The following is a 21,367-nucleotide window of genomic DNA, read 5'->3' as shown; positions in this document are numbered from 1 at the left end:
ACCATTACGCCTACATTGATTAAATAACAGGCTACACCAATCTTCAGGCGCCCAAGTAAGAAAAGCGATCACTGTCATGATGACGGTAGATCACTGTCATAATTCCTTACCGTCATCTATTCAAATCACAACCCCCCTCCCCCCCCCCCCCCCCATACAAAAAAAAAATAGTAAAACTTCTCTTTTAAGTATGGATGGACCTTGCCGGAATAGAATCCTCTTCATTTGAAATGAAGAGCCCGTTAGCTATAAAACAAGATGTACAATTGTCATTTCAATCTTTTGGACAATTTTGCCTCTTATTTTATAAAACTAATCGGCTCTTTTCCATTTCATTTGAAAATGGGAGGATCCATTTTCGACTAGGTCAGGCTGAGAGACCCTAATTCAAGTCCCCACACCAAAAGTACTCACGACTTACGGCTGCTCCAAGTGTTCGGAGTTTACCTGTACATTAGCACGGTACCACGTCTAATTGATTGCATATAATGTTCTCCTTGTTTTATATATATATATATATATATATATATATATATATATATATATATATATATATATATATATATATATATATATATAAACCAATAGAATAGAAAAAAGGATTCTATATCCAGGTAAAGTTTCCACTGCTTCTTGTACTATTTTTCCGTGAAAATCAAACATTGTCAGATCTCACCTGCCAAATTCCATTTCCATCACGCAATATATAGCACACATTTTACAAAAAGAAATTAAATCACATTTTATTCTACTCTGCTTCCAGTTCAATTGTAGCACAGTAGAAATATCTAATAGTCATCTCTATTTCAAAATAAGATAATACCTGAGAGTAATGGTAAAAACTATATTTTTATCTCACAATGCTTGACAGCTTCAACCAACCCTTCCATGAATCCTCATTAAAAGAAAAAACCAGTCCTGCCACATCAGCATTGTATGATATTTGTGGCATAAAAATGTTAGTATATAACATTACTCAATGTGTGATCATCGCAATGGGCACAAACTCTACTACCTGCAACCAAATTCTCATACGGTCTCTCTATTTTTTGTTCTCTCTATGTTTTTTTCTTTTCACATTCACGAGTTAAATGGAATTGATGATCATGTTTTCAACGTCCACACTAAACAATTGAGCTAACCACCTGAAGCCTTCGAAGTAAGCACCTGTAGACAGACTATTAGCTTCTGTAAATGGAGGGAAATATTGACAAGTGATTATGAAACCCCAAGTGGAAGATAGGTATAATAGAAGCGAGCTATCACATCTCATATTAATCTCAGATACATCATCACTTTCCTGACAAAAGATTCTAAGAGTTCCAAGCATTACCTAGACAAACATTTACATTTTTCTCCAGATGCGGATGATGCCTTCTGCAAATGACTTCACATTTCCCCACAGAGATGATTTCTCTGGAACTTCTGCATCATTTGTCTGCCTACTAGAAGTATCTCTGGACATGGAAAATTGCGAATTACCTCAAAATCCAACATAAATGGTACAAGTGAAAAATACAGGAACAGAATAATAATCTCGATACAATATGATTCAAGTGAAAAATGAAATTTAAGGCAGGTCAATGACAGACATAAGCTATTCTATTCCAGATACGACTAACATATCAGGGTTCCAACTGTGTACTTCTGCAATTGTTCCAGATTGAGTTAACCCATAGCAACTAGGATATAGGACATGTCCAGGGCAGCAACATTGGCGGGTCACTTGAACTAAATTTCTTCTGCAGTTCATATCCTTTAGGCCACTTATGTAAAACTCATCACATCCTTCTTGAACAAAGACACATGCCCAGAACCAATTCATGTATGCCATGCATATTTACACCCGTGGAATTACTGGACAAGCAATTATTATCCAACAACTACCACAGGTAGGATTCTACAAGGATTAACAATACAAACCCTATGGACAAAAATGCCCTACAGAGTTGGACAATGAAAGATATGCAAATTAAGTTGGTCCAAATCAAAACGCAATTCATACAACCAAACAACCCAACTTAAGGTAGTTCAAAATGGAAGTTATTAGATCTGTTTTTGACAAGTAATAATGTTCTCCTAATAAGATTTATACACCTTCCACCTACAATACATGATGGTCTTTCCTTTTTGAGTTGTCCAAAAATAGGTGAAAGTTTTCAAAAATGATATTCCAATGTACTTAAAGAAAATATTTGCTTTTGACAGGTAATAATATATACTTAAAAAGAACATTTATACTCACTCCTTCCTCCCAAAATAGATGATCCACTTTGCTTTTTGAGCAATGACAAAATAGACAAAAGTCTACAAAAAAAGTAATCCATCTAACTTCCCACATTTCCTTTAAATTTGAACTCACCTTCTTAGTCCATCTTAAGGGCATTTTAGCAAGAGTGAGTTTCATTAAAAGACATGCCATTTGCAAACTTTCATAAATTGTTGGGCGGAGGGAGAACATGTTAAGAAAAAATATTTCTATATTTTAAACTCATACAACATAAAGATTTATGCATGTTAAACTCTAAAACAACAAAGCCAGTTTGTGCTGCACTTGACAAGCGTCATGCATGTCCCACACCAGGTCTAAAAAATTCAGGTCGTAACAGTTCAATGTCTGGTGCAGGAAAATCTCAAAGCCAAGCAGACCACAAAGCTAGAGTTGAGATTGCCACCCCTACCCAGACCAAATGCTATGTACAGTACAATCAACATAACATGATTTCAATTATTTGGCCTTTGCAAGGGCATGACGAAATGTGGTTAAATATTTTTTTTTCCGTAAGCAAACAATCACTTTATTTAAAACAAAAAAGTGCTCCAAATATAGATAGTATACCAAAGCAACTCCTAAAAAATTGCAATCTAAAATCTAAAAGATTGCACCTGGTAATGGTGCAAGATTCAAGAGTTTTCTAGAACCATTCCTTATCTGGCTACCCCCAGATCCTTGCACAATAGTGCTCCAACAGACATGGCTATTTTCTAATAGTAGAAGAATTCAAGGGTAGGAGAAGAAGTGGTTCCATATTAGTGCCGAAAGGGAGGTACGGTTAAGGTTGGGATCGTTTCGCTCTGGAGCTCCGTTTGGCTGATAACCTTCTCCAAGCTGGGCAGGTCGGTTATACCAAGTAGCTTCATGCACCGAAAGACCCAAAGGTCGAGACAAAATCGAATAACATGAGGTGCTACGCAGAGATCTTGGCGTCGTCTCTACCAGCGCTGGAGGAGCCTTTTGGACCTTCTTCTTTGTCATTAGCAAGGGTGCCAAGGTGGTTGAAAGCTTCTCCAGAGGTAGCCAGGACGAAGGTAGTTTAGAGGCATGCAAAGGCGGCCAGAAGCCAACGACGATGACCATTTCGCCTCCAATGAAGGGTTCTCATGCTAAGGCGAAGGTTCCTATGGTTCTGGCGTTACGTCTTCGTTCTCCGACGAAGACAGCTACGGTGAAGGTAGCAGCTCTGGTGAAGGCAGTACCAGTGTTGAATTGTGGTCCTCAGCCATATGTTTCCTCTGCAACATTGGGAAGGGTGACGTTTGTCAAGGACCTAGGGGTTACAGATTGTAAGGCTTATTTTGGTGATAGTTTCGATTTGCTCAACCTGAGAAAGACATTGATGAGGCTTTAAGAGGAAATTGTTTTTTGTCTATCGAGTTTGGCTTTGTTTGAGGGTGGACTATTGGGTTGAGGGCTTAACCCAACCGGCAAGGCTTCTGTTTCTCTGCCAAAGTCTAGGACCCGTGATTCGAAAGAGAATGCTTCTCCGGGCTTCAGAGATCCCCGACCCAAGTCCAAGAAGACTAAGGGTTTTCTTTTGGACCCAGTTTCATCGACGCCAGCCCGTGACCCAAAAGGGGAAGCCCCATTGGTCTTCACCGTAAACCGGCCAAAATTCGTGTTCAAACCCACGGTTGTCTCGAGCCCCCATCCAAAGGAGGCTTCTTTGGGCTTTAATGAACCTCGGCCCAATCCCAAGGAGTTTTTGGGTCTCTTTCTTCAGAAGCCTTCTCTGGGCTCGGGCGCGGGTCAACCTGGCGACCCAGAAGCCTCGAGTTCTTCTCTGGAGGTGACTCCCCTAGGCTCAGACGCAAGTGCCTTCGTCTTCTGCCGGTGGTGTAGCCACCATGTCTCGATTGCTGGTGATCGTGGGGAGTTGCACCACTGTTCCCAACGCCCTTTCTCCTCTTCGTTCCCGACGGTCTTGGATTGGAGGGGATGGCTTCTTTCCTGGAGCCTTCGATGGCCTTGGTCTCTTTTAAGAGAGAAGAGAGGGGGGGGGGGGGGGGGTCCAAGTGGGCTCTGTGGCGCGGCAAGGTCTTCTCTTATCAAGGTTAGCTATCCTTTCTCTGTGCCGCTCCTTGTGGTGGGTGAGGGATGGGGTTACCTCCTTCCTACAGTAGCTATCCCAACGAGCCTCCTCTAATCTGTTATTCTCTGGGCTTCGGGGGTGTGTTGGGGTCTAAATCCTCCTCCTTGGTTGTGTTCTCCTCTCTCTCTGTAAAAGGGAGAAATGATGGGAATTGTCTTGTTTCTTATGTTGTCTTTGATAATCAAGATGATTTGGAGATGGAGTTGTTCGCGAAGGCGTAGCCAACCCCTTGGCATGCTGTCCACCAGCTAAGTTTAAGAGGAAGGTTGGGATGCGATCTTCAAATTGGGTTATGCAGTTAGTAGAGGAATTTAGTCTCTTTGTGAGCCTTTCTTGCGATGGTTTTGAAGGAAGATTATCAACTTTGTTTATAGATATAATAGCAAGTAATGATGCTCAGGGTGCGGGCTCCCGTTCAAAAGTGGGAAAAAAAAGGTGTGAGAGAACTTAATAGTCTATTCAACTCCATCAACTATGACGCTCACAATGGCAATACTTCTCGCGGTAGGAACAGGGGGAGGATTCAAAGAGGTTGTACATGAATCCCAAGTTGATTTCTTGGAACGTTCGAGGGCTGAATCAAGGTGGCAAGCGGTTGAAATCATAATATCTTAATGCAATAGAAGGCAAACATTATATGCTTGCAATAAACTAAATTGGAGCTTATTTCTAGCAATTTTGTGAGAAGCTTGTGGGGGTGCCAGTTTCTCGATTGGTACTATCTTCCTTCTAGCGGGGCGTTCGGTGGTATTCTGCTGATGTGAGATAGGGGGGTAGTGAAAAAGATTGAGGCGTGTGAGGGGATAGTGCTATCTTGCACTTGGTGCTGCACATCAGATTGTACACAACCTCAAATATTTTAAATCTCACTCCAGCTAAATACACAAAACCCATGGAGGGTGATCAGTTTTGTTATCTTGTCAATGCAGGATGAAACAAAACCTTCACATCCCATTTTTCTGGCCTCATTGACCCATTTGAGAGGGAAAGAGAACATATGGGACACGAAGATGATCATCATAGTCATCACATCTTTTTGCATGATTCATTGCTCTAAAATAATTTTGAGGTTATAGCATGTGTTGTTCTAGTGGAACGATGTGGATAGTGGAACTGATGGATGAGGTTTATGTTAGGTTTTTAGTGTTGGCTAATTAAGTGTCAAAACTTGTTGAGTTGCAAGCTTAGGTTTAGGGTTGATGTCGGTTTTAAAATGTGGTTCAAGACTTGGTTAAGATTGAATAGAATTGCTTGATCAAAACCTCGATTGTATTGCATTTGAACGAGATAGTTTAATTTCCAAATCCAAACGTCTCGTTCACAAGCATGATGAAAGTGGGGATCAAACGAGGTCATTAAGACATTTTAAATTTGAGTTCCAAAATGCCTTAATTGCATTCACGATTCAAGACTTTAAGGTTCAAGTTATATAAAGGCTAGATCGAAGGGATGATCGAACCTTCTTTGAACAAAGCTGAATTGAAGTGTTTCACAAGTTTCACATATAGCCTCGATCGCCACTATGCGATTTTTGTGAAACCCTAGTTCTTGTTCGATAGTCAGTTTTGTTTTTTCACTGACTTGCTCCTTAAACTTCAGTTTTCTTCACATCTATATACGACCTTTGAGCCCTTCCTATCCTATATTGAAACACAAATCTCTCCTTGATTCTCATTAAACTACACAACCTTCAGCCACCAGAGTTTTGGGTTGTAGCAAACAAGGTTTGTTCGTGAAGGTGATCCTTGTAGAAGAAGGCCAGAAATTCTAGAGGAGGATTGTAGCAAACAATGCTCAGGATTGGGAGTTGGAGATGGTGATGTCCTTCTTCGAACAGTTATACTCTACTCGGGTTCGGCATGGGGAGGTTGATAGGGCGGTGTGGATTCTTTCCAAGAAGAGGAATTTTGAAGTGAAGACTTTCTATAAAGCTTTAGTTTGTCACGAGGCGGCTTCTTTTCCTTGGAAGGGTATATGGCATGTTGAAGCTCCGAAGCGGGTTGCGTTCTTTGTATGGACTGCAGCTTTAGGAAAGATTTTAACTCATGACAACTTACGAAGGCCTGGTATTGTGGTGGTTGAGTGGTGTGTTATGTGTAAAAAGCATGGTGAATCTGTTGATCACCTTCTTCTCCATTGTGACGTGGCTCGAGTTGTTTGGAGTTTCTTTTATAGTTTGTTTGGGGTGGAGTGGGTTATGCCTAGTAGTGTCTTGGATTTATTGAGTGCTTGGGGCACTTTGCTGGGTCGTGGTCCTGTTCACCGTATTTGGAAGCAAGTTCCTCTTTGTGTTTTGTGGGGCTTGTGGCGTGAGAGAAATTCTAGGCTTTTTGAGGATGTGGAAGTTCAGGTTGGGGCTCTTTGTAGAAATGTGCTTAATATGTTATATCTTTGGGTGTCGGCGCATAGCTTGGGTAGTATGCCGTACGCTGATTTTTTACTTGTTCATTTCGGTCCTCTAATTAGGGGCTCTTTTGTATACTTCATGTGTACTAGGGTTGTGCCTCTCTGCGCTTTTTAATGAATTCTTACTTATCAAAAAAAATTCTAGAGCCACTGCGGTGAGAAATGAACAAGTCGTTTGTCGGGTTGCACATTGAGTTTTAAGCTACAAAGGTTTTGTAAGTTGATCAATTTGTAACCTAAATCTTCTATAGTGGATACCTTTGGTGTTGGCTACCACCGGAGTGGTTTTACTTTAAAAAGTGTTCTTTAAAAGGCCTTCACTTCGTCACCAAATCCCTATGTTGATTTAATTTTAAGTTTTGGTGGATTGTGGTGATATTAACTGTGGTGTTTGTTTTAATAACAAATTTGTTTGATAATCTGAATTATTACAACTGGGGTCAAACAATTTTTCAGTTTGGATGCTTTGCAAGGTAAAGGGTGATGGTGGCCGCACGTGGCAGGGGTTGTTTTCCATCAGAATACCCCATTGAGTTTTAAAATCGATTCATGACTGATTTTGTTTCTTCCAAATTCTCAAATTTTAATGAGTAATGACTTGTAATTTTATCTTCGTTTTGCTCTTGTACTTCATTTGGGTGACCCAAAATCTGACTCTCTTCCTGATATTTTTATGGGTTTGTTTGCTTGAAAGATTTGATTCAATTCAAGATCTGGGTAAGTTTTACTTGTGAGTTCAATGGGTGCCTCAGTAAATGCCCAAATATTCTTGTTGACCGTGACAATGAAGTAGTGGATGACCCCTTCATGGAAAACATACTTGGATGTCCCAAAAAAATGGAAATTGGAAGAAGAAAAAATAACTAAAACAACTAATATGAATTGTATTATGTCTAGAGTAACCCATTTTCTATGTTCTAAATGCAGGACAAAAATACAGAAGCTTTGCTGATTCTATCATATAAAAAATGTTAGAGAAAACTTCACTTATAACCCCTAATATTTCATCACTTTTGCAATTAAGTACTCAAACTTTAAAAAGTCTTAATTTAGGGTATTCATCTTTCAATTTTTTTCAATTTCAACCCTCCATTAGAATTTTTCGTTAAATCCTATCAAATTTTCCAAAATACCCCTGTTTTTTTTAAAAAAATAAAAAAGTTATAGAAATTTTCAAAGATTCAAGTATAGATAATTTTGCAAATTCTGTTAAATTTTGACCAACACCTAAATCCTTAAAAAAAAAAAAAAAAGGGTATTTTAAAATTTTTTGACAGGATTTAACAGAAAATTCTAAAGAATGGTTGAAACTGAAAAAGAAAATTGTAAGATGAATACCTTAAATTGACACTTTTTAAAGTTTGAGTACTTAATTGCAAAAGTGAAGAAAAATCAAGGGTTATAAGTAAAGTTTTCCAACATATAAAAATCCAACCCACCCAGCGTTGCCTACATTGTTTACATGTATAAGAAGGGGAGGGTACAAAATTTGGAAAGGAAAAACAAGCCAAAAGCAAAACAAAAACCAATCCCTACTAGGGTTAATGTTAAAATCTATAACCAAAGAGTATTTGTGTTCTACCCCTCTATTTGTTCATCCCTATCAACCAGCTCAAGTGATTGAGAGAGCTCAACCTTTGTGACAGATTCAAAAAGAAAACATCCAATTGGAGCACTTTCAACCAAGTGGTACATAAAATTAACAAGCTGAAATCACTATAGCAATAAGTATCAAACAACATCCAATTTGTCTTTAAATTCTTATGAATGGACTTAAATGTGTTTGTGTGTATTTTATGCATAAATAAAAAAATAGATATAAATAAATTTATATAGGGTAAATTACAGTACACCTCCCAAAGGACCCAAACTACTACTTCGGTGATTTGGTGGTTGGTTTTTGGTTCAACCGGGTTTTGTGGTGGGTCATCAGTGGTTCAGTGGTGGTGATGGTTTTTTGTTTCCCGGGTGTAAGGGCAGTTTAAGGCAGTACTATGGCCAGAGGAAACTGACTAACTGACGGTTGGGGTCAAATCGGCCTAAAACTGTCGGATCTGAGTTTTTCTGCATTTCTTCTTTTTCTATTCTCTTTCTCTCCTATTCTCTCTTCTTTCTCCTCTCTTTCCCTTGATCTTCTTTTAGGCCAGCACAATGCAGGGGGGCAGGGGCAATCAGTGAAGTAGGGGGAGGAGACAGCACACCCCCCACCGTGTGTAGTCTCCTCTATTCTTTTGGGCCAGCAGAATGCAGGGGGGTAGGAGGAGGAGACAGCACACCCCCACCACGTATAGTCTCCTCTCTTCTCTTCATTTTTTTTTTCCCTTTTGTTAATCATACTCATACTCAAATGGTGCATTTCCGCCCAAAATAGGGGTAAATCATCAGCAAAATAATGGTGAGATGTGACGGAGAGGGCACCTCAAAATATTGTAGTAGTTTATGGATCCGAGTTGCAGTTTGAAAGTGCAAGTGAAATTGGGGTAGTAGCTTGGGGGAGGGGGATAAAGTGTAATTTTCACACACACAAAGACAGAGACACAGAGGTATTAGTCCCTTGGTTTTCATGTGATTTCAATTTAATCCTAGGTTTCCGATTTCAACAATTAGATCCTTAGGTTTTCTTCTACTTGCAAATAAGTCACTCCATCAACCTACCGTCCCATTAATTAATAGTATGCCACCTCAAACTAATCAATTAATGTCACATGGCTCTTATTTGACACATCATGTATCAATTGTACATGCAAAATGGTACAGTTATTTTAAATTACAATTTACCCAAAATAAAAAATTAAGAAAAGCGATTTTTCTTTTCGAAAACAGAGAGTTGGCCGACCACTCCTAGCGAGGACAAAAATAATTTGATTTTTCACTAATATATAATAGTTAGACAAAAATAAAGCACAGTCAAGTAAGTAGTGCATTGCATATAGGGACTAAAACAAGTGCACAGTAAACCATAATGTGTTGATTAGGAGTCCATCAAAACGAGCAGTTTCAGAACCTATGTTGCTACAAATATAATCAGGTTGACCTCATTTTATTTTTCTTTATGTGTGAGATAGAAGCCAACCAGAATTTAATCGATTAATAATAAATTCTAAGTTTTCAGACAAAATGACAATGAATGTCTCCTTTTCTATCATGTAGCTATTTGTGTAGGCAGCACCTAACCCAGTGATAAAGCACACTAATACAGCCAATAGTTTACTAATGCAAGTACTACTGACATTACAATTGGCACAACAAAAATACAAATTAGAATTTCTACTGATAATGGTGACGATGATGACAATTTTGAGAGAGAGAGAAGGAAAAAAAAAAAAAAAAAAACTTACTCTGCAACTTTGTCTACTTCAATGGACCCTTTATATTGCTCCACTTTAGTCTTGAGACCATCAGCATTTGGCAGGTCCTCATAGACGGCTTGCTCTTTTTTACCCTCTGCATTTTCAAGACATGGAGGCAGAACTTTCTTAGTTTCCTCAACCAGCTGACAATCTTCAGTAGTAGCAAAGCCCAAATGATCAGCCTGAGCTTCCCTTTTTTTAACATTCCCTGATATTTCAAGATATGGATGAGAAACACCTTCAGTTTCTTCTTTTGGTAGTTGACTTTCAGCTGGAACAAAATCAAAATCATTGTGCAGAGCTTCCTCTTTATCATCCTCTGGTTTCTTAAAACATGAAGGAGAAACTTCTTCAGCATTAACATTCTCAGATATTTCAAGACATGGATGAGAAACATCCTCAGTTTCTTCTTTTAGCATATGATTTTGTGTTGCAGCAAGATCAGAGTGACTACCCTGGAAGAAAATAAGAGATGACTATAAGCTAACAGAAGAGCATATCTTGCATAAAATTAAAGATAACGGTTCAGTTTGAGTTGTCGCTCTGAAAATTAAGATATCAGGCACAATCAGGATAGGAATAAGATACCATTTCGTATGATAAAATTCATATAAGAACCAGAGGAAGTTCTAAAAAGCATCAATTTATATGAATTCTATGGAACATATCTTGGCAAATAATCCCATCTAGCATCTCCTAGGAGTTGCTTGGATACGCATTATTTCATGGATTATTAAAAAAACGATACATTTGGCAGCAACGCAAAAGGAACTTTAATCATAGATTCCAGATTGATGACAGCGAAAATTTTGAAAGGCTGCATATATGGCAACTTGTTTATTGAAGTCTGAGCTAGGAAAGCATTTCATGCTTGTCACAACTCTATGCTAATTAGATATTGGGCATCTACAAACACATGGTAAGACCGTTCTTGATCAGCTGCTTTGCAGTATGATACTAAAAGCATTTTTTGAATTTTTAACATATTTGAAATCCAAAGCAGCCAAAATTAATTATGATAAGCCATCTAAATACCATCAGAGAGATTGCCTTGATGCCTAGGAATATTACATATTCAGCATTGCATCTGAATCTGAAGGTGTGCTAGTAGGTCCAACATGCATCATTTGTATTGGGCATCTAAAAAAAAATGGTGAGACCATTCTTTGTCGGCTGCCTTGCAACATATGATACTGAAAGAATTACTGTTATTTTAATACATTTGGCACCTAAACAATCCAAAATTAATTGTAATAAGCCATCTGTATACCATCAGAAGGTTGCCTTGATGACTAGAAATATTATGTATTGAGCATTAAACTTCAGATTCTAAAGGTCTACTGGTAGGTCTGATATAACCATCAATCTCCCTACCTCATTGGATATGAATTGTATTTCCATTTCCCACATACTATCTTATATAATTAAACTAACACAATGTAATTACTTAGAGGAGTTGTGGGCTTTACAACCTCTTCAAAAAAGTTGTTCTCAGCCCCATAAGGCAATACTGACTCGCCATCCTTTGCTTCTGTTAATGGACTTCTCTTCCTGCTATCTAACGGAGGGATTTTAGAATTGTATTCTAGCTCCTGAATGATCTTTTTCATAATATAATAAGAGCCACCCAGTTGTTTTTTAGCAGCAGTAGCAGTTGGGAACTTTCCCGCATTCATCTCTCTATACCTGCAAAATCATGATGACAATCACTTCATTTAATCCATACTTGTGAACTCATGAAAAATATAAGTCACTCAGTGCTACTAATTCAGAGCTCAGAATCCATAGAAAATGCTTTACTTCTACTGAGCGTAGCAAACAATGATGTCACCATCATCATCACTGCTATCATGTTATCATATTTATCACTAGTATTCTTATCGTCACTAATATTGTAACTTTTTAATAAGAAATTTATGGAAGAAAGAATGGAAACATACATGGGAATTATATAAATGAACTAGAAGAGCTAACTTCTAAAATCTGGAAAAATAGAAACTCGAAATGTGGATAGCAAACCACCAGAGAAATCCATGAAAGGTGCAATCCGGAACACCAACTTGATGTTGTGCATGGAAGCTCAACCATCTAAAACATCCAACTGTTATGCTCACACCAGAGACACCAAATAAGGCACAGCAGAAATGCACTCTTGAATCACATAGCTCCTATGCGTTTTGTTACCCGAAAAAGCCTCTCCAGCATTCCAACACCTCCAAACTGTTGCAGTCATCACCCATTACCAAATAACATAAAAAAAACAAGCACCCGCATCTCTCTAGCAACATCAAAATGAAGCAAGAGGGGTTGTACTCTCAACACTCCTCTTACACATGCAATGCCAGAGAATAGATTCGTCCACTATTAAAATCACTCCCATAGTTTTTTTAAGTTTTTCTTCCCTGATGAATAATAATAACTTTTATTGAAGAAAGAGAAAATCCTCGTATATGAAGAGTATACAAGAAAGCAAGAGCACCAAAGAACTAGCTGCTACACAAGAGAAACAAGAGCACCAAGAACTAGCTGCTGTTACAAACTAGAAAACAAATCAGATCTACCAAATTCCCTGAAGAGAAGTTTGAAACATGAGTAAGGGCCCAATCCAGAAGAGATGTCAGGAAGGAAGATTTAAGAAGTAGCCCATAGGACTCACTATCCTCAAAGATCTGACGGTTCCTTTCTCTCCAAACGCTCTATATTAAGAGGGCGGGAATAACTTTCCGGATAGCTTCTGCCGTTAAAATCACTCCCAAAGTTATTCACTCAATAAACCAAACCATGTCTAAGCTTCAACTTTCTTCAGTATAATTGAATCTTTGAATTATCATCTTCTTTTTGATAGTGTCTCGAAGACACATCAAAAAATTCACTGTGCTCTAATATTTTCTTTTTAAACAAAAATCTACCCAGTTTCTCCCACAACCGAAACACAAACTCAACCATTTCAAGCGGTTGTCTTCTCAAAAGCTTTCTAGAGTCGTCACAAACAATACGCGTAACCTTCGTAAAACCCAAGTACCATTTGAAAGGAACTCCTAGGAACCCATTGGCCAATCAAACAGAATATACAAAAGCAATTGCAAGGTCACAGAGCTACTGAAAACAGAATAAAAGAAATACTTGTTAACAAAAGATTGGACCATAGCTTGGCGCTCGGCTTTGGAGACCCTGTTGCGTCTTCTCTGGGCATCGCTTGGTACGTCGGAAGAAGGAACAGATGCCGCATACGATTTTCCACGCCAGTGAGTATTTGAACCGACAGCAACTTTCTTTATCACACTACAACCTACAAGAGCAACGGATAGATATACAGATAAATAAGATGAAAAACAAATAATATAAGAAAATGAAAATGATGAAGAAGAGAGAGGCGGTGAAAGTCACCGGATTGGCTGTAGAATTTGGAGCAAAAGGTGTGGGCGTAGCCTCCTCTTGCTATCATCATGTGCGTCTTCCCCATTATATCCGCCGTTTCAATCCGTAGCCCACAAGCATCTTCTCTGTGTGTGCTTCATAGGGAGAGCGTTAGAAATTTCAATGCTCAGAGAGAGGGAGAGAGCGTGAAGGTCATTTGAAGAGAAAAGAAGGAGAGGGTTTTAGGGTTTTAACGGCCCTGATTTGAATATGATGGAAGGGGAATTGGGCGGACCGGTTGACGATAAACTATAAACTATAAACTATAAACTAAAAAAAAATTAAAAAATCGAAAAAATAAAAATAAAAAACCGGTTTTTCTTTTTTTCTTTTTTTTTTAGTTTATATATATATAATTTTTTTCATTTTTTTATTATTTATAATAAAATCGTTTTCTTTTCGTTTTTTTAATTTTGTTTTAAAAAAAAAAATCATTTTTTCATTTTTTAATTTTAATTTTTTCTTCCAAATTTATAAGAACATTTTTATCTTATTGAAACTTTTAGGATATTTTTGACTTTTTGTTAGTCTTTAAGGAACTTTGACATTTTAATTTTTTTTTTTTTATAGTTTGAGAGGGACATTGACACAATTAGTAGTTTTGAAAGACATTGACAATTGACTAATAGCTTGGAGGACTTATGTATACATTTTTCTTTTTTTAATGGAAATTTTCTACAAACAGTTTGATAAGTTGACCTGTCTTTTAACATGTAATAATAGAATCCTTATAGTGAGCTCTCCATTTCAAAATTTTTACCAAAATTTGGTGAAAAACTCATAAAAGTCCACTTCAACAAACTCTATAATTTCTCTATTTTGTCTCTTGTCAAAATTTCACTCCAAATTTGGCTCACAAATTTCATGAGCTATTGAATATTTTATCATTTCTCTTTCCTTTCAATTTACTTTTCACTTTTCATCGCTCCTCATTTGTTAGGAGTGATTGCTTAAAACTAATAAAAAAAATTAATATTTAGTTTAAATAGAGAAATATTTTGAGAGTTTGGTGTATGAAGGTTGTTAAAAGTGATAAATAAAATAACAAAAGTAGATTGTTTAGCTAAAATTTGGATAAAATTTAGAGAGCTCACTAACGATGCTTTAAAAGGATTCTTTTAGTTAACCTAAATATTTTAGTCATTGTATAATGCTACGTTAGTTACGTTAGTACCTTTCTTCTTGTAGTATTTTTTTCACAAACTTGTCGTGAAAGTCCAAGAGTATGGTTGACAATTTTTTACATGACTCACAAATTCGATACAAATTCGACGCAAAATTATAGGGCTTGAGTTTAGGTTAAACGATTTCAGGTCATAAACAGGTCAACTCGTTCATTAACGTGTCAAACGGGTCAACCTGCTTGACCCCGCAGGTTGACCCCTCAACTTGAATCTTAAAAAAATAAATAAAAACCATTCCCCCCTCTCTCTCTCTCTCTCTCTCTCCATTGTCTTTTGGCTTTTGTTAAGGATAGGGTCGTCTCCCTGCCAAAGGCCTCAAATACGAATGCTTTTTTGTGCTTATTATCATCACCAAGTTGAAGTAATGTGCTTCAGTTTGGTAGTTTTCTGTTTCCAAAATAGCAAAACACAAAAAAAAAAAACAAAAATCTGAAAACAACTTATACATGTTTTCAAAAACAATTTTCGGTGTTTTCATTTAATCTTCGTTGTCTTTCTTCTTCAGTCTATAGAAATATTATACATATTATTATATATTATATTCTAATACATATACACATATATATAATAGTATATTTAATTATTAACAAACTTTGAAACTTATATAAATATTAGTATACTTATTACTTGTGACATAAATAATAATATTATATAGGGTTAAATAATATTTAACCCCCTAAACTAACAACCGTTTGTGATGTAGCACAATGAATTGACAATTTACATGATATGGTCCTTTAAACTACCGATTTGATATGATTTAGCCCCCTCCGTCAGTCTTGACCGTTAACTTGGATGAAAAATCATATTTGATCAAAACATTTCAAAAATGCCCTAATTATTTTACCATTGAAAACCCAAAATTATCCTTTGTATTTATTCATTAGTAGAAAAATAAAGAAAAAAAAATGATAAATGCAAAACCATTCTTTGTGGTCGGCCAAAATTACAAATAACTCATAGTGGAATAAAAAATAATTTAGAAGTCCTCGAGATTAGCCAAAATAACAATTTAGTCTCTACAATCAAATTATGTCAAAACACTTTGCAGATTCTATTAGTGTATCACGTGCCATCACCAATAGAATGATGACACATGTCACTTTTTTTTTTTTTAACAAAATATGAATAAATTCAAACTATAAATATATAAAAATTCAAAACTTAACAAATTAATTTTTGAGATAAATATAAAATCAATTTGCGGTTAGCTTAAATTACAAATAATTTATTGAGGTATAAAAATTAATTCGGATGTCCTCGGAGTAGGCCAAAATAACAATTTAGTCATTGTAGTCAGATTTCGTCAAAATACTCGACGGACTCCGTTAATGTGCCATCTCATCACCAATAGAATGATGGTATATGTCAATCTTAATAAATATATATATATATATATATATATATATATATATATATATATATATATATATATATATATATATATATATATATATATATATAACATATTAAAAATTAAGAAACTTAAAAATTATTTTTTTAAAAAAAAAAATTGAAAAAATGAGGGGATTTTGGGGAGGGGGTGGCTCGCAAGTACATAGGGGTGGCCGCGCGCCACCCTCGGCCCCATCTGAGGTGGCTTGCGAGCCACCCCACAGGTGAGGCTAGAGTGTGACCCACCCCCAAGGTGGTGCTAGCCACCCCAATCAACTGGGGGTGGCTCGCGGGCCACCCCCAGCCTGAAATCTGGGACCTCAGATGGGTTCGGGATGATGCACAGCCACCCCAGAGGAAGTTGATAGTTTGGAGGACCAATTCATGTGAGCTGTCAGTTCATGATGTTAGTTCAAGGGGCTAAATAATATTTAACCCATTATATTTTTACCCTTAAAGTTAAAAAATCTAAGACGGCATGAATCTTTTTTATTTTTGCCACGCTGCTTTTAAAATTTCAATTATCTTTCTCTTTCTCTCTCTCACTCTCACTCTCACCCTCATCTTCGCCATTGACTATGACTACTCCAACCACAACCACGAGCATAATTGCCACCACCACTACCACCACCACCGTTCAGAACTTTTGCTCAACCCTTCAACTCTATCTACTTCCGATTGTGTTAATAACTAATGGTGATGCTTAGTAAGAAGGCTATCTCATGTTATGTGTTGGAATATAATCTTTCTTTCTTTTCTTTTTTCTTTTTTTTTTTTTTTTTTATTGATATGTGTTTATTTATTAAGATGTACTTTATTGGATTATAATCTTATTTTGATTGGATATGCACCGAGAAGTTGGGTTATATTTATTAATTATAGTTATGGATATTGATTATGAAATTGAATTTTTCATGAATCTAGTTGTGAATGTGTATAATTAATATAATTTATGCTTATAAGATATCAAATTGTGTTAATCAAATAAGATCAAGTATTAGAGTCAACTTAACCTATTTATATGAAGCAATTTGAAACGGGTTGTGTTCCGTTCAACTCAACATGATCTCTTTATTAAACAAGTTTTGCGAATCATGTTGTGCAACACGTTTATTTAAAAGGACGTGTCACGATTGAAGAGTTTGACCCAATTAATTAAATGGATTAGGTTTAGATTGATCCATTTAGTCTTATACTGATGACTCGACACGACACGAAACCCATAAACCCGAATTGCTACCCAAAAATGTGTTTTCTTTTTCTTTAGCATTTGAAAAATAATCAACTAACAAGTCCTATCTAATCAACACTTCCAACCCAAAAATTAGCACACTTTTTTCTCACCAAAATGATGCCCATATTAATAGTTTTCGTTTGTTTCACTAGCAGAAGAAACATTAGCTTTATCTATGCAATATGCTAAAAGGATTAGTGTAATGCCCCGCATAAGTAGTACCAATATTCTAATAAAAATAAAATAGAACAATAACGGTAACCCATTATTCAATCTTTTGGATGATTTATATCACTAGTAAATAAAGTGCATTATTAAATTATTTAAAAAGATGACCTTCATTTTACTGTTATTTAAATTTAAAATCTATGACCTTCGAACGATCGAAGTTGGATTCGATCGATCTCCCTCGAACGATCAAAGTTATATTAAATTATCGATCGGTCCAAGGAGATTTTCTTAGGACACCCCACCTATTCTTATCTATTTAGCTCGCCTATATCGAGGAAATTACGTTGATTAGTTACCATTACAGTTTTTCTAGTAGCGCGCGCCACCCAATGTCGGACTCGGTTGGGCTGCTAATATATGATGGTATTTGTTAATATTCGGGGCACCAATATTATACTACAAGTCCCACGGACAACGCCAACCCAAGTAGGGAGGGGTTAAGAGCCCAAATAGATCATATGAAAGAAAGCTATGACTATTAATACTTATATATGTATAACACATGATTTCTTGCATTAAAACTAAAGTGACTTGTTACGGAATTGTGTCATCCCTCTTCAAAATAAACACTTACTTTTTAGATGGCGTAATAACGGAAACAACACATACCATTTTGTGAAAATCATAGGTTTAATAATTGAAAGCGAGGAACTGTGACTTAAAGCTCATCACATAAACTACTTTCATAAAAATTACTTAATAAGTCATGGACTTACGCAATTACCTACTTTCACTTGTGGAACACCTCGGTGTTTTGTAGTTTAGTAGGTTGTCAAGTTGTAGAGTGAGAAATTCGTAGGGATAAAGATGTCGAGTGAAGAACTTGCATTATTAGGTTTTCTTAGATAAATATTAGTTGTTAACGTTATAGAAATATCTGTTTGGGAGCTCTGAGTCTATTATTAATGATATATAAAGTTGTTTAAGGATTTACTATTAGCTGTCTCAAATCATTTATTTCTGTTTTCCACTGTAGTATACTCTGATAATTAGTGTAGTGTAGTAAATCCAGCTAATTACCAGTTAATTAGGTTGAAGACACTACAAGTACCACTCCAGATAGATGGGTCTATTTCAAAAAGTTTTAAGATGATAATTTATAATTGGCCTCGATATATAAAGTTGTTTAAGGATTTACTATTAATTGTCTCAGATCATTTATTTCTGCTTTCTACTATAGTAAACTCTAATAACTAGTGTAGTGTAGGAGATCCAGCTAATTACTAGCTAATTAGGTTGAAGGCATTACAAGTAATACTAAAAACTAAATAAATATAATTATTTAATTTTGAGGGTGTTATAATTATTTATAATTGGAGCTTCACATAATCATTTATATAACTTAGATTTAGTTTATTATATGTTCGATCGAAGACTCAATATGTGAGACCCTACAAAATAATAATAATAATAATAATAAATGCATAAAATATCATATGTTAGAAACTAGATAGATGGGTCTATTTCAAAAAGTTTTAAGATGATAATTTATAATTGGCCTTGATATATAAAGCTGTCTAAGGATTTACTATTAGTTGTCTCAGATCATTTATTTCATTTTTCCACTATAGTATACTCTGATAACTAGTGTAGTGTAATAAATCCAGCTAATTACTAGTTAATTCGGTTGAAGGCACTACAAGTAACACTCAAAACTAAATAAATATAATATTTAATTTTGAGGGCGCTACAATTATTCATAATTGGAGCTTCCCATAATCATTTATATAACTTAGATTTAGTTTATTATATGTCCTATCGAAGACTCAACATGTGAGACCCGACAAAAAATAAAAAGAAAAATGCTAGGGGTACCAAATTTTTTACTAATAGATGGGTACCAAGATGATGTGAAACTTATTAATTGGAGATGATCAAAACAATTAATAAAAATAAATGATATGAGTCTCAATTAATAAGCTCTACATATCTTAGTACCAATCTCTTATGCTCCGTTTTTTTTACGTAAAAAATTTTCCGTCATAAAATATTTTCAGGATAATCATTTTTCAAGAAAATATTTTCCGCCGAAAACGTTTTCCGGTGTTTGGCGCATATGAAAAATCACAAATATTTTTTATATTTTCATTCAATCATATTAACTTATAAACATCATTTTTTATTCACAACATAAAAATATTAATGTAAAATAATATAAAAATCATCGGTGATGTTGACAAGTAGGATTTCGGTTACTGTTGCTGGATTTTGGCGATAAAGGTTGGAATTTGGACAGTTTCGTCGGAATCTGGGTTGGCCGGATTTCGGCGAAAGGGGCTAGAATCTTGCCATTTGGGCTGGAATCCGACACACATTGGCCGGAAGCCGATCGTTCTGGTTGGAATCCGGCATAGAACAGCCAGATCCCGGCTAGCTGACTAGAAGGCGGCAAACATTTTTGGTCAAATGGAAATCATTTTTCAGGTTGACTATTATTTTCGCCCCCACCAAACACCAGAAAATGTCGAAATCATTTTTCAGAAAAATATTTTACGCCGAAACAAACGGATTATTAGTAAAAGATTTGGTACCTTTAGCATTTTTTACTTTTATATATATATATATATATAAAACCATATGTTAGAAACTAGATAGATGGGTCTATTTCAAAAAGTTTTAAGATGATAATTTATAATTGTGGCCAGTCGAGGAAAAATGAGGATGCATTGATTTGGTCACCATAAATCCAATAGGTGAGTAAAAAAGAAACTCATTCGGAGGATGATAGGACTAGGAGATGGGAGAATTTCAAAACTGGTCGCATGATCATTTTTGGATGCCTATAAAAAGAGTTATGCTTTTTGCAAGTCCCTAGGTTAAAACATGATTTTCAGTCTAAATTTCAAGGTAAAAAAAATAAATTTTCACTAAATATTAAGGTACCAAATGATTTATTTTGGAGGTTAGTTTTGGGTATGTTATATCTCTTTGAGTGAAGAAAATTTTAAGATAAATTTCATTTCATTTCATTTGAAGAGGCTTTTATTATTGTCCATCTGTCTAGGCAGTGCTTCCAAGTCAGGATCCAGTCTCTAACTTTGTTTTTAAAGCGTTTTTGTACTCCTAATTACTGTCACCGGCTCTTTGGATTTCATATTATAATGAATGGTTTCTTTGTTAAAAAAAAAAAAAAAACAAAAAAAAGGGTGATGGGGTTATGATTTTTGGAATCCGACCAGGTCAAATTGCCCAAACAGTGAACCCGAATTTTTTTAAGGGATTAAAGTCATGGTTTTTCAATGGGCTTTGGATATGTTGTGTGTTTGGAATGTAGTATAAGCCTTGCATGGAGTAGGCAATTTAAAGCAAATTAATTTATTGTTGTCAGATGATTAATGACAAGCACATCATTTAATCGACACCATTTAATTAGAAGCGCAAGATTTTTTTTTTTTTTTTTTTCAAACTATTCTTATTTGAGATGTGTTATACATTATTTTCTTGTCTTTTTTAATTTTTTTTTTGAAAATTATCGTTAGATATGTGTGATCCATATGAAAGATCTACATGAACCCAACAAATTTAATAGTAATTTTTAAAAGTAAAAAGAAATTGATGTCTCTTCTCATTTACTCTTCTTTTTACTCAATAAATTATTAACAATGGAAAAAATCTTTTCCTTAATCTAGCCCACTTGACCATACAAAAATTTGTCAAACACTAAGTTAAGAATATATTTTCTATCCGACCCATGCCTTACAAATAATAGCTAATGATGCCTTGATTAAAGGGACCAAGATGTTTCTATAAAATCTGAAATCATTTTTCTACATGTATATA

The 21,367-nt window shown here is 35.7% G+C and overlaps 1 protein-coding gene across 3 annotated transcripts; it reads right to left on the bottom strand.

Moving 5' to 3' along the window:
• Window positions 1-872: 872 nt before the first annotated feature.
• LOC133867335 (uncharacterized) lies at window positions 873-13,768 on the bottom strand. Of its 3 annotated transcripts, XM_062304064.1 has the most exons (6): window positions 13,514-13,768; window positions 13,250-13,415; window positions 11,599-11,812; window positions 10,115-10,581; window positions 1,334-1,457; window positions 873-1,167 (listed from the first exon to the last, which is right to left on the bottom strand). In XM_062304064.1, the coding sequence occupies exons 1-5, from the start codon at window positions 13,587-13,589 to the stop codon at window positions 1,346-1,348; spliced, it is 1,035 nt and encodes a 344-aa protein (XP_062160048.1). In that variant the 5' UTR covers window positions 13,590-13,768; the 3' UTR covers window positions 873-1,167; window positions 1,334-1,345. The 3 variants fall into 3 exon arrangements, with proteins under 3 accessions (XP_062160048.1, XP_062160047.1, XP_062160049.1); XM_062304063.1 differs by lacking the exon at window positions 873-1,167 and having other exon boundaries at window positions 1,216-1,457; XM_062304065.1 differs by lacking the exons at window positions 873-1,167; window positions 13,514-13,768 and having other exon boundaries at window positions 1,216-1,457; window positions 13,270-13,397.
• Between the last annotated feature and the right edge of the window lie 7,599 nt (window positions 13,769-21,367).

Source organism: Alnus glutinosa, chromosome 4, assembly GCF_958979055.1.
Source record: "Alnus glutinosa chromosome 4, dhAlnGlut1.1, whole genome shotgun sequence".
NCBI classification, from domain to species: Eukaryota; Viridiplantae; Streptophyta; class Magnoliopsida; order Fagales; family Betulaceae; genus Alnus; species Alnus glutinosa.
The sequence above is the reverse complement of the archived record's forward strand: the minus strand, read 5'-3'. Positions and strand labels throughout refer to the sequence as shown.

Coding starts and splice junctions, on each gene's coding strand:
- LOC133867335 (XM_062304064.1), bottom strand. CDS start 13,589: ATGGGGAAGACGCACATGATGATAGCAAGAGGAGGCTACGCCCACACC. Junction 13,416..13,513: donor CAAATTCTACAGCCAATCCG/GTGACTTTCACC, acceptor TTGCTCTTGTAG/GTTGTAGTGTGATAAAGAAA. Junction 1,458..10,114: donor GAAGTAGACAAAGTTGCAGA/GTAAGTTTTTTT, acceptor TTCCATGTCCAG/AGATACTTCTAGTAGGCAGA.